General features: G+C 48.0%; 1 protein-coding gene across 1 annotated transcript in view; it reads left to right on the top strand.

The window, feature by feature from the left end:
* The window catches only part of SEMA4D (semaphorin 4D), a 156,935-nt gene that overhangs the window by 127,027 nt on the left and 16,058 nt on the right, over positions 1-13,850 (top strand). The window contains exon 18 of the mRNA XM_068237885.1: positions 6,730-6,824. Coding sequence (XP_068093986.1) covers positions 6,730-6,824 — 95 coding nt within the window. The remainder of the gene's footprint in view (positions 1-6,729; positions 6,825-13,850) is intronic.

Raw genomic sequence — 13,850 nt, 5'->3', positions numbered from 1 at the left:
GTCTTATACAGCCATGGCATGCTTTGCGGAAATTCAGCGGAAAAACAACTTGCCGGTGAGACGCCTGATTTGCGATAGCCCGACTCGCTGGAATTCGACCCTGCTCATGTTCTCCCGCCTGCTAGAACAGAAGAAAGCCGTCACCCAGTACCTCTACAACTACAGTAGAATGAAACAGTCTGGGAAGATGGGGATGTTCTGGCCTGACAACTGGACACTGATGAGAAATGCATGCAGGCTCATGCGGCTGTTTGAGGAGGTGACCAACCTGGTGAGCCGCAGTGAAGGCACCATCAGCGACTTGATTCCCTACGCTTACTTCTTGGAGCGTGCTGTGCGTAGAGTGGCGGATGAAGCTGCGAATGAGCGTGACCAGGAACAGTTACGGCAGGAACAAGCATGGGACCAATTTTCATCAGACCCAGCTGTTTCCTCAACACCTGCGGCAGCACAGAGGGGGGAGGAGGAGGAAGAAGAGAAGTCGTGTGCAGAAGACGAGTCAGACTCAGAGGATGATGAGCAAGGTGTTTCTTTGGGGGAGGAGGAGGAGGGGACGGCGGCAGGAGAACAACCGCAGCAGGCGTCGCAGGGGGCTTGTGCTGCTCAACCTTCCCGTGGTATTGTTCGCGGCTGGGGGGAGGAGGTTGACTTACGTGACGTCACTGAGGAAGAGCAAGAGGAGATGGATGGTACATCTGGATCCGACTTTGTGCAGATGTCGTCTTTTATGCTGTCCTGCCTGTTGAGGGACCCCCGTATAAAAAACCTCAAGGGGAATGAGCTGTACTGGGTGGCCACACTACTAGACCCTCGGTACAGGCACAAAGTGGCGGACCTGTTACCAACTCACCTGAAGGTGGAAAGGATGCAGCACATGCAGAACAAGCTGTCAACTATGCTTTACAATGCCTTTAAGGGTGATGTGACAGCACAACGCCAGCAAGGTACCACTGCCACTAATCCTCCTCCCGTGTCCACGCAGTCAAAGACAGGACGCTCCAGCGATCTTATGGTGATGTCGGACATGCGGACGTTCTTTAGTCCAACGCCTCGCCGTAGCCCTTCCGGATCCACCCTCCACCAACGCCTGGAACGGCAGGTAGCCGACTACCTGGCCTTAAGTGTGGATGTAGACACTGCTGTGAACAGCGATGAGGAACCCTTGAACTACTGGGTGCGCAGGCTTGACCTGTGGCCAGAGCTGTCCCAATTTGCCATCCAACTTCTCTCCTGCCCTGCCGCAAGCGTCCTGTCAGAAAGGACCTTCAGCGCAGCTGGAGGCATTGTCACTGAGAAGAGAAGTCGCCTAAGTCACAAAACTGTTAAGTACCTCACCTTTATCAAAATGAATGAGGCATGGATCCCGGAGGGCTGCTGCCCGCCCCAAGACTAAGTCAGTCCCCGCACACACAGCATCTCTGCCTGCCCGCCGTGTGACTGGCTGCCTGGCCTGCCCCAAGAAGACTAAGTCGCTCCCAGTCCCACCACACAGCATGTCTGCCTGCAGGCCGCTTGACTACCTTCTCCGCCACCACCAACAGGGTCCGGGACTCCAGGCGGATTGCAGAAATTTTTAGGCCGCTGCTAGCAGCGGCCGCTGTAATAATATTTCTGGTGCGTGTACATGACTGCCTAATTTTTCTGGCTGCACTGCGGGCAGCTGCAACAACAAAAGAAAAGGCATGTACATGCGCCTATTCCCCTTCGTGATCATTACCTTGCCGTGGTGAAGGGGCTTGCGTATCACAATGAAGCAATGACCGGCGCCTAGATGAGTGTCTCGGGGGGCACACCCACGATAATAAGGTCGTTGCTTCATTGTGGTCAGACCAAATTTGATCAGCTGGACAGTCACTGTTCTGTCATTCAGCTACATCAGCCAGGCAACCATATGGGCTGTAAAGCCACCAAAACCTGCACTCTCGCCATGGTGCGCACCAGTCCAGCACGGCCGTCACTACACAAACAGCTGTTTGCGGTGCGTTACACGGTGAGTTTGGTGTGTCAGTGTGAAGCAGTACCTTAATTACACTACCTGATTGATGTATACACATGCAAGATGTTTTAAAGCACTTTAGGCCTGTCATTTAGCATTCAATGTGATTTCTGCCCTTAAAACGCTGCTTTGCGTCAAATCCAGATTTTTCCCGGGGACTTTTGGCATGTATCCCACTCCTCCACCTGGGGGTCCAGGTGTTAGACCCCTTGAAACATCTTTTCCATCACTTTTGTGGCCAGCATAATTTTTTTTTTTTCAAAGTTCGCATCCCCATTGAAGTCTATTGCGGTTCGCGAAGTTTTACGCGAACCGAACGTTCCGCGGAAGTTCGCGAACCGAAAATCGGAGGTTCGGCCCCGCTCTACTTAGCAGTATACATACCCTATTTATTAGTCACCAGGGAGTACCACTCGTGTAATCGGACTGGTTCAAATTCTTTAAATTCATTGATTGATAAACAAATTCCATTCTCACATTATTGATGCCAAGGACCTCAATGCTCACAAACTTGGTCATTGAATGACTGTGTGTCAAGGTTAGAAAAAGTAGCAGTGCCAATAACAGCCAATACATCCCGGGGCAATGCCAGGTCTTCAGCTAGTACACTATAATCAGCTGTGATTTGACTTTACTAAAACACTGGAGTTAGCATGCAGTTGTACCTGTAGATTCCTGTATCTGTCAGCAATCCCTCCTCCTCAGCCCTATGGTGGGACTTCACACAATCATTCAATAACTTAATTACTCAAGCCTCAAGATTATTGCCAGGAATTAAGTACATGGCTCAGCGGCACTTATGTGTGTCATGTCTGCATTACTCAGACCAATAACAGCAGTGCTTGTTAGTGATGAAAGCCGCATTGACTTGAGACTTTTATGTTAATCAGCACTGTCTGTACATTTACCCAATTACTCAGTTCTGTGTGGTCACTAGATAGGAAAGAAAGTATGTCAGGTAAATCTAGGATTGCTTAATGATAGTTCTGCAGCATCAACCTGTCATACCCCTTAAACAGATCTTGACCAGAGAAACCTTTCTTTCTCTTCTTATTTTATTTTACCTTGTTAATGCAATAAAACTATTTTTAATCCAAAATATTTCCTATGAACACTGAATCTGTTTCAGCACTACCAGTGATTGTTGTAAGTGGTGGCAGGAGACCCAGGGTGGTTTTATAAATGGCTGTACCGCTTCTGCTGCTGCTGTTCCTGGGGAGACTTCCTCTGACGTTCTCACAGCCTCCTCAGCCACAAACCATCTGGTGTGTGCACAAAGCCTGAAGCCCTGTACACACTTTCAATTATAATTGGCCAATCACTGACCAATTTTACCACCTCCATGTAGTATAAAGGCAAACAGATACTGAATATTATGATCGGGTTGTGTAGGTAAGCTGTCGTACTACATGGAGGTGGCAAAATTGGGCAGTGATTTTTCAATTATAATGGAAAGTGTGTACCAGACTTTAGGTGGGTAAACATCCAATTTTGATTGGCCAATTGCTGGCCAATTTTACCACCTCCCTTGTAGTATGAGGGCCAACAGATTTTGAATACTATGAACAGATTGTGTAGGCAGCTCTCTACCAGGGCTGGGCCGACACAGAGGCCTGAGAGGCTCCTGCCTCTGAGTGCAGGTCAGAATGGGGTGCTTTCAAAGGCAGTTCAATCTACAGGCAGGCCTGGAAAAGGTTTTTTTTTTAAAAAAATTTTCTTTCTTCCCTTGTCCTGAGATGCGGACAACTAGGGGTGCGAAGAGAGGAAGTTATCTGTAGTGATGGGCTCACGAGTAGTTACCTACCTAATTCGTGATTCAAATGAGGCTTAATTGCCTCAGCTGTGTGCATGGGAGATGGGGGTTAATTACCCAGAATTCCTTCTGCTTCTATGCACCCCAAACATCTTGCACGCGGCCTACGGGACGCATTGCAAGACTCAATACTGCACACTTCCTCCTAGTGAGTCTTGCAATGCATCCCATAGGCCGGGTGCAAGACGTTTGGGATGCATAGAAGCCGACGGAATTCTGGGTAATTAACCCCCTGTCTCCCATGCACACAGCTGAGGCAGTTAAGCCTCATTTGAATCATGAATTAGAGTAGGTAACTACTTGTGAGCCCATCAGTAGTTCTCAACACAGTTGTTCTAAAGACTGCATCTGCTCTGCCTCTGATAAGGAGTGTAGACTAAAGGTGTACCACCAGCAACGACTGGGTGGACGATCAGCCGACAGTAGCACGTGTGAACGCGCTGTCGGCGGACTGATAAGGCATCCACCGGTGCAGGGCCAAGGCAGAGGCGGGAGAGGCGTCAGCCTCAGGGCGCAGTGTAGCAGGGGAGGGAACAACTCACTCAGCTATCATTCCCCTTTTGTGTTTGAAGCAAAGAGAAAAAAGAGAAGGGGATACATGGCTGTGACTGCAAGCCAAGTAACTAGAGGTTAAGGTGTTGGGGGGAGTTTGGGCCCCTGGGGTGAATCTTATCCTAATATTAATCAGTGTGTGACTGGTGGGAGGGATGGGGTGGGGCGCACTTTGGTGTCTCAACCTTGAGCGCTGGAGGACCTTGTCCCTGCTCTGACCGGCTGCTGCACTCCCAGGATGGAGTAGTAATTCAGGAAGCCAGCCCAGTCAAGCATGGCTGGCCAATGGAGGATGAAATTCTAAGGGGAAGGGGAAAAGTATGTGTGGTGTGTGTGTGAGAGAGAGCAGCCCTCGGCTCCCCTTCTGCATTCTAAACCTGTGCTGTGGAAGTGAGAGCAGGGAGACTGGGTGTAAAGCCATTCAGCCTTCTGTACGTCCCCCTACCCCCTCCACTCCCAGTACTGATAGGGACCTGGACTTACACGAATGACTGCAGGGTCCAAATGCTGCCATGCTAGAGTAAAGGCAGCCATACATCTAGCAATGATGGGCAGATTCCACCAAGAGACAAATCTCTCTCTGATCGAATCTGATTAGAGAGAGAGATCTGTCTGCTGCCCATACACTGCAGACCGATTCCCGATCAATTTCATGCTGAAATCAATCTGGAATCAGCAGAGTCCCCTGCGTCTGCTGCATCCGCTGCCACCCCCTAGTGTATAAATGTGCCCCCCATGTGTGTATTTATACATAACCTGTCCTATGCTGCCCACCCATCTTCGGCTTCCTGTTTCTTCATTTGCGCTTCCCACGCCGCTGGCATTTGGCATGCGTAACATCACGTCACACACTATATGCTGGTGGCATGTGGACCACAAATGGAAGAGGAAGAAGCTGAAGACTGATGGGCACTGCGCAGTGACACAGGACAGGTAGTGTATAAATGCACATGTGGGGGCACATTTAAACACTTGGGGGAACAGTGCCAGGGGTTTTGTCAGTGCCAGGGGTTTTGTCGCAGTCATCACTCGCAGCACTTTACAGAGTACATAATAATGTGACTGACTGTTCTAATGAGCTCACTATCTAATCTCTACCAGCTAGTCTAATGTCCTACCATATTATTATTATTTATTTATATAGCACTGACATCTTCTGCAGCACTTTATAGAGTACATAGTCATGTCACTGACTGTCTCCAAAGTAGCTCACAGTATAATTTCTACCATAGTTATAGTCTAATATTTTCAGTATAGGATTGCTTGGGGAAAACCAGTTGACTTATTGGTATGTTTTGAAGATGTAGGAGAATATGAAATGTCAGAATGAAAACTGGGGGCCCCTATACCTGGCAAGATATACAGGGGGCACCTATTTCCTGGCTACCTATACTGGGGACACCCATACCTGGATACCTATACTGGGGGCCCCTATACCTGGTGAGATATACAGGGGGCACCTATTTCCTGGCTACCTATACTGGGGACACCCATACCTGGATACCTATACTGGGGGCCCCTATACCTGGTGAGATATACAGGGGGCACCTATTTCCTGGCTACCTATACTGGGGACACCCATACCTGGATACCTATACTGGGGGCACCTATACCTGGCTACCTAAAGACCAATAGCAACAAAAAGACTTCAAGTGATCTCTACAACTGATAATTACTGTATGCATACCTCTATCTACAGTTGTCCTTTAAAGGATATCCAAGGCTTGCAGTCACAGAAAAATATAGATTTGTGTTTGGGTCCCCCTCCATTGTGCAGTCCTGGCAGCGTTGTGACCGCGCTCCCCGCTGATCTATTTCTACTGTATGTACGCTTGGCTTTCCCCTAAAAATTGGTCCTAGACTACGATGCACTACATGATACATACATAGACCTATGGCTGTGGTAGGGATTAGATTGTGAGCTCCTCTGAGGGACAGTTGTCAATATACTCTTTACAGCGCTGCATAAGATGTTGGCGCTATACAAATACTAAATAATAATAATGCAAGCCAAATCCAGTCCTATGGAGCAGCTCTCTATGTACAACACCCTGTAAAGAGGAACATTAACTGGGAGAGACTGGCCATGAATCCATATCCGTGACATAGTTGTGGCCGATGGGGGGGGGGGGGGGGCGCGGGCAGCTCAGCCTCTGTTAGTGGTGGACCTGGTCCCGGCCCTGCTCTCTACTACATGGAATGCATTTGTGTACAGAGAGAGATAGAGAGCTTGGCTATGGAGATTAAAAGACCATATTACTTTATCTGATGACTTGAATGACTGTATAACACAAGCAGCATTGTGTGGGAAGAAAAACATGTGAACCTTCTGAGTGGAACAGATTTTAAATCCCATGTTTATATCTAGGTACATTAAATCACGGCTGGTCAAATGAGCTTTCAAGATGGAAGAGCGCTGTTAATGAGCACAGCAACATCATGGAGGGCTGGAAGAAGACATGGGTATGATATGAGCTTTCTCATTGCTGGTTGACTTAGAACACCTGTTGAACAGTCAATTACTGACAGTGCGTTACTGTGTGCTTTGACATTTTTAGTGTGTTGACCTTCACCACGCTACACATGAAGAATAAAGCTGGCCATACACTAGGCCGATTCCCTGCCGATCGACAGCATTTTCGATCACTGGGATCGAATCTGCTGTCACATCGCTCACGCTACACGCTAAATATCGATCTATTTCGTCCCGAAATAGATTGATCTCGTCGATCGCTCCATGCGGGAAATTACCGTCGATCGCCCGCGGGTAGGGAGCTAGCAGCGTTCGAGTGCCCGACGACCGACGCAATACAGCTGCAATACATTACCTGCTCCGCTGGCGCGACTCCCCAGGTCTCCGCTGTCTTCTCCGCTCTGGTCTGGTCTCCGGCATGCTTCACTCTTCCTGTCCCGACAGGAAGTTTAAAGGAGTTCTGTGGGGAGTTTCTGAGGAGAAAAACAGACACTTTCCTTGGGTTTCTATCAGCCCCCTGCAGCGGTAATGTCCCACGCCGTCCTCCTCCCATCTGCCGTTCTCCCCTGCCGGCCCCGGTCTAGCACGGCATGGGTTCCAACTACGGCTGCACTACAGTGGCCGTGCACCCGCTTGCTTCCGCCTGCGTCATCGGGAACTTACTGCGCAAGCGCAGTACAAGAAACCGTTGTACTGCGCCTGCGCAGTAAGCCACAGATGACGCGAGCGGAGGCGCGGCAGTGCGCATTATTCGTCTGTGTGACATGGGAGCAGGACGGCATGGGACATTACCGCTGCAGGGGGCTGATAGAAGCCCCAGGTAAGTGGCAGTTTTTCTCCTCAGAAACCCCCACAGAACCCCTTTAAACAGTAAAGAGCCCTTTGATCAGTGCACAGATGTAGTGCTCTGTTCTCCTTTGAGCAACATCTTTTAATCTAGGGAGGGGGAGGACCAGATTTACAATTACAGCTAACCCCTGCAAATACAATGGCGGCCAGGTGAATATTATCCAGCTTAGCAGTACACTGAAGGAAAGGCCATCACCATTGTCTTTGATCATAAAATTCTGTGTGCATAACTTAAAATGACCCTGTAGTGAGAGAGATATGGAGGCTGATCATCTTCCCCCCCCCCCCCCCCCCCCTTTTAAACAATGCCTGGCTGTCTTGCTGATCTTTCTGGCGTCGTCATTGTCTAAATTGCTAGTCTGAAACAAGTATGCAGATCATATGGTCAGACTTTTGTTAGAACACCTGATCTGCTTGTTCCATTTTAGGTCAGTTGTTTGATGTACTAGAGGCAAAGGACCAGCAGGACAGTCACACAATATGCATTGTGTAAAAGGGAATGAGTCTTGCCACTGGGCCACCTTTTACTGGAGTAATGCTGGGAACATACAATACGTTTTTATGGTCGATTCTTCGCTCGATCGATTCTTCGCTCGATCGATTCTCTGCTCGATTGATTCTCTGCTCGATTCTCTTATCTTCCGCTCATTTTTCCTATCTTTTTTTCCATTCACTTCTTTGAGAAATCGAGTGGAAAACAATCGAACGGAGACTCGGACATGAAGGAATTTATCCATCGAAAGCATCTATCGGAACGATTCTTCTGCAAAAGCGAAATGTGTGTTCTCAGCATAAGGGCCCTTTTTTCACTGTGCAAAATTGCAATGAAATTTTTTGCATTAATACTGAAACCAATGCAATTCAATGGAGTCCTTTCCCTGAGGTTCCCTGAGGTTGCCCTCCATCTCCCTGGCTTTAACCTTATCCGAGTGGACCGTGACCCGGCTCTCTCCGGGAAAAAAAGGGGTGGTGGCATCTGTTTTTACATCAGCTCCTCATGGTGCCCCACCACGGCAGTGCTCGCCAGGAAGTGCTCCCCCGACCTTGAACTACTACTCATAAACTGCAGGCCGACATACTCGCCAAGGGAGTTTTCCTCTTATGTCCTCGTCGGAGTGTACATACCCCCTGATGCTGAGGCCAAATCCGCCCTGCGGGCCCTCAGCGAGACCATCTCACAGTGGGAGACGTCCCTCCCAGACTCTCTGTTCATCGTCATGGGCGATTTTAACAGGGCCAACCTTCGCCAGGAGTTGCCACGCTATCATCAACATGTAGCATGCCCCACCAGGGGCCCGAACACCCTCGACCACTGCTACACTGCACTTAAAGATGCATACAAGGCGGTGCCAGGAGCGGCTCTTGGCTCCTCAGACCACTGTATCATACGTCTCATCCCAACTTACAGGAGGCGTCTGGAATCGGCAAAACCAACCCTCAAGTACACTAAAGTGTGGTCAGACGAGGCCAAGCTCCGACTCCAGGCCTGTTTTGACTGCACAGACTGGAAGGCCCTGGAAGCGCCAAACTTGGACGATTGGGCAGATAACGTTGCCTCATACATCAGGTTCTGTGAGGACTCCTGTGTACCATCCAGGTCCTTCAAGGTCTACCCGAATAACAAGCCGTGGTTCTCCAACAAACTACGGCAACTGCGGAGGCACAAAGAGGCGGCACACAGATCCGGCAACCAAGAGGATTACAGGAGGGCGAGAAACGACCTTAAGCGAGAACTGAAAGCCGCCAAAAAGGAGTACGCTGAGAAGTTGCGGCACAACCTGCGCTCAAATGACCCACGGGCTGTATGGAAAGGGCTAAAGGCTGCCACAAACTACAAGCCTCACCCCCAACAGGCACCACCCAGCACTGGACTAGCGGAAGATCTTAGTATAGTAAATTCTACTGCAGGTTTGAGGGTCACCTGGGGAGCACCTAGCAACAACTACTCCCCCTCCGGGCCTTACAAACGAAGCCACAGACCAACTCCCCCCCCCCCCCCCCCCTTGGTGGTGGAAGAGACCGAGGTCCTGCGCCCCCTGTCATCACTTAACACCAGGAAAGCCTCTGGCCCCGACGGCGTGTCCCCTGTCTGCCTGAAAACCTGCTCTCAGCAACTTGCTCCACTATCATACCGGTCCCCAAGAAGCAGGGTGTTTCCGACCTTAACAACTTCAGACCTGTGGCACTGACGTCCGTCATAATGAAAACCCTGGAGCGTGTGGTCCTATCCATCCTGAAACTCTCCACCCTGCCCCTCCTCGACCCCTACCAGTTCGCCTACAGGGCAAACAGGTCCACGGACGATGCCATAAACATATGCCTGGAGCTCATCTATGATCACCTTGACAAACCAGATGTGTATGCCAGAATACTACTCCTGGACTTTAGCTCGGCCTTTAATACCATCTGCCCACGCATCTTCCAGGATGATCTAACTGCACTTGGTGTCCATCCCGGCCTACGCCTGTGGATCACAGACTTTCTCACCAACAGGACACAAGTCGTCAAGTTGGGCAATATCCACTCAGGGGTAGTGACGACAAACACTGGCGCACCACAGGGCTGTGTCCTGTCACCACTGCTGTTCTTCCTCTACACGAACAACTGCAGATCCGAGGCAGACTCTGTTAAAGACATAAAGTTCGCCGATGACACCTCCATTGTCGGCCTGGTCACCAAGGATAATGTCCAGGAGTACTGTCAGCAGGTGGAGAGAATCTGCCAGTGGTGTAAGATGAACAGTCTAGTGCTAAACACGACAAAAACTGTTGAGCTGATCATAGACTTCAGGAAGGCTGCTTCCACCCCACCTCCCATCTTCATCGACGGCATGGAAGTTGCGAGAGTAACATGCGCTCGTCTTTTGGGGACCACCATCTCCAATGACCTCAGCTGGAGAGACAACATCACTGCTATCCAGCGGAAAGCCCAGCAGAGGCTCTACTTCCTATGCCAACTGCAGAAATTTGGCATGGCCCAGGAGGTCCTAACAAGCTTCTACACCGCCACCATTGAATCGATTCTCTGCTCCTCCATCCTGGTCTGGCATAATGGCGCCAATGATAACGACAAGTGCAAACTGCAGAGGGTCATCAGGGTGGCGGAGAGGATTATTGGGAGACCCCTCCCCTCACTTGCCCACCTACACAACTCAAGGCTGCAATCTAGGGCACTGAGGATGGCAAACGACCATTCCCACCCAGGAAACCGCTACTTTAACCTGCTCCCATTGGGCCGGAGGCTTCGGGACATCTCAACAAGGACTGCGAGGCACATGAATGCATTCTTCCCCTCGGCTTTCAGCCTCCTAAACTCCCTCCAAATACTCCCATCAGCAGTACAACCCCATCACGGATCACGATCCGAGCTGTGACACTGCTGAACTGATCTGTCCGTCCCCCAAGTCTGACTAACTCTACGTAAGACAGGATCTGAGGGCGGACAGGAACCACAGGATGATCTGTCCTGAACGAACACTGTAAATGGTTATCGTTGTTCCTCTGCTTGATGTTCCTGCATGCTGTGTACCCTTTATGTATGTCTTCTTTCTTTTTTTTTTGAGCGATGTATCGTGCCAAATCCAATTCAGAGTATAACCCTATTATGCTTGGCGAAATAAAGGATTCTGATTCTGAATACGTTTTTCCAAATGCCATTCAGAAAAAAATTGGACTGCATATTAAAGATTTCCGCACCACGCACTGCTCTCCATGCGATTCGTAATTACTGAAAGTCAATGGTCCTGCATGCGAATACGAATTTTCTCGTTTTCAATGCACATTTTTGCATTTGTTTTCCCATCTAACATGTTTTTTCCTGTGTAGCTCCAATGATGTCATGTTGTTATGGAGATTTAAAAATGGGACACGAAAATGTGCAATAAAAATGCAAGCAAATCACATTCAATTCACATATGTGAATTCAGATGTAAAAAGCAAAATATGCTAGTGGAAATAGGCCCATACGTGAATATAACCAGGGCCGGTTCTCTCATGAAGCAAGGTGAAACATTTGCATCAGGCACAGAGATATCATGAGCAGCATTTTTGTACTGTGGGTACCTTCCTGAGGAGGAATGGAGTGGCTGAGGGTGAGCCGTTTTTGTCACAGACTCGCAGCAGCCTGTGATTGTGTAGAGCTGCAGCATGTCATGTGAGAACTTTAAATGAAGCAGAGTAAATTGTCGCGTGCTGTGCAAACATTCCAAATCGGGGTGTGGCCGCATTCACATAAGTTTCCCGGCAGCAAAAAGTATAGAAGAGGCCCTGATTATACCCCAAAGCTTGAGGTCAAAATCTAGGCAGCCAATCAATGTCTTATTATTTAGCACTAGAGGTTTTCACATGGGCAACAACCTCTGCAAGCATAACAACAAAATTTAGTCAGATAGTAAAGTTGTTTTCTTATTATTATTATGGGGGTCTATCTGTATATAGTAGACAGAGAACCTCTTATTAGCTTTGCACTGGAATTGTCTTTCTTGCTAACTACACAACAGGAGATAAACCTCTGCAGTGAAGGTGAATTAACCACTTGAGGACCTAGGGCTTTACCCCCCTTAAGGACCGGCCACTTTTTTTCCATTCAGACCACTGCAGCTTTCACGGTTTATTGCTCGCTCATACAACCTACCACCTAAATGAATTTTGGCTCCTTTTCTTGTCACTAATAAAGCTTTCTTTTGATGCTATTTGATTGCTCCTGCGATTTTTACTTTTTATTATATTCATCAAAAAAGACATGAATTTTGGCAAAAAAATGATTTTTTTAACTTTCTGTGCTGACAGTTTTCAAATAAAGTAAAATTTCTGTATACATGCAGCGCGAAAAATGTGGACAAACATGTTTTTGATTAAAAAAAAACCATTCAGTGTATATTTATTGGTTTGGGTAAAAGTTATAGCGTTTACAAACTATGGTGCCAAAAGTGAATTTTCCCATTTTCAAGCATCTCTGACTTTTCTGACCCCCTGTCATGTTTCATGAGGGGCTAGAATTCCAGGATAGTATAAATACCCCCCAAATGACCCCATTTTGGAAAGAAGACATCCCAAAGTATTCACTGAGAGGCATAGTGAGTTCATAGAAGATATTATTTTTTGTCACAAGTAAGCGGAAAATGACACTTTGTGAGGAAAAAAAAAAAAAAAAAAGTTTCCATTTCTTCTAACTTGCGACAAAAAAAAATGAAATCTGCCACGGACTCACCATGCCCCTCTCTGAATACCTTGAAGGGTCTACTTTCCAAAATGGGATCATTTGTGGGGTGTGTTTACTGTCCTGACATTTTGGGGGGTGCTAAATTGTAAGCACCCCTGTAAAGCCTAAAGGTGCTCATTGGACTTTGGACCCCTTAGCGCAGTTAGGCTGCAAAAAAGTGCCACACATGTGGTATTGCCGTACTCAGGAGAAGTAGTATAATGTGTTTTGGGGTGTATTTTTACACATACCCATGCTGGGTGGGAGAAATATCTCTGTAAATGACAATTTGTTAATTTTTTTTACACACAATTGTCCATTTACAGAGATATTTCTCCCACTCAGCATGGGTATGTGTAAAAATACACCACAAAACACATTATACTACTTCTCCTGAGTACGGCGATACCACATGTGTGGCACTTTTTTGCACCCTAACTGCGCTAAAGGGCCCAAAGTCCAATGAGTACCTTTAGGATTTCACAGGTCATTTTGAGAAATTTCGTTTCAAGACTACTCCTCACGGTTTAGGGCCCCTAAAATGCCAGGGCAGTATAGGAACCCCACAAATGACCCCATTTTAGAAAGAAGACACCCCAAGGTATTCCGTTAGTAGTATGGCGCGTTCATAGAAGATTTTATTTTTTGTCACAAGTTAGCGGAAAATGACACTTTGTGAAAAAACACAATTAAAATCAATTTCCGCTAACTTTTGACAAAAAATAAAATCTTCTATGAACTCACCATACTCCTAACGGAATACCTTGGGGTGTCTTCTTTCTAAAATGGGGTCATTTGTGGGGTTCCTATACTGCCCTGGCATTTTAGGGGCCCTAAACCGTGAGGAGTAGTCTTGAAACCAAATGTCGCAAAATGACCTGTGAAATCCTAAAGGTACTCATTGGACTTTGGGCCCTTTAGCGCAGTTAGGGTGCAAAAAAGTGCCACACATGTGGTATCGCCATACT

The sequence above is a fragment of the Hyperolius riggenbachi genome, chromosome 1 (assembly GCF_040937935.1).
Source record: "Hyperolius riggenbachi isolate aHypRig1 chromosome 1, aHypRig1.pri, whole genome shotgun sequence".
NCBI classification, from domain to species: Eukaryota; Metazoa; Chordata; class Amphibia; order Anura; family Hyperoliidae; genus Hyperolius; species Hyperolius riggenbachi.
Note: the sequence above shows the minus strand (reverse complement) of the source record. Positions and strands in the feature narration are given on the sequence as shown.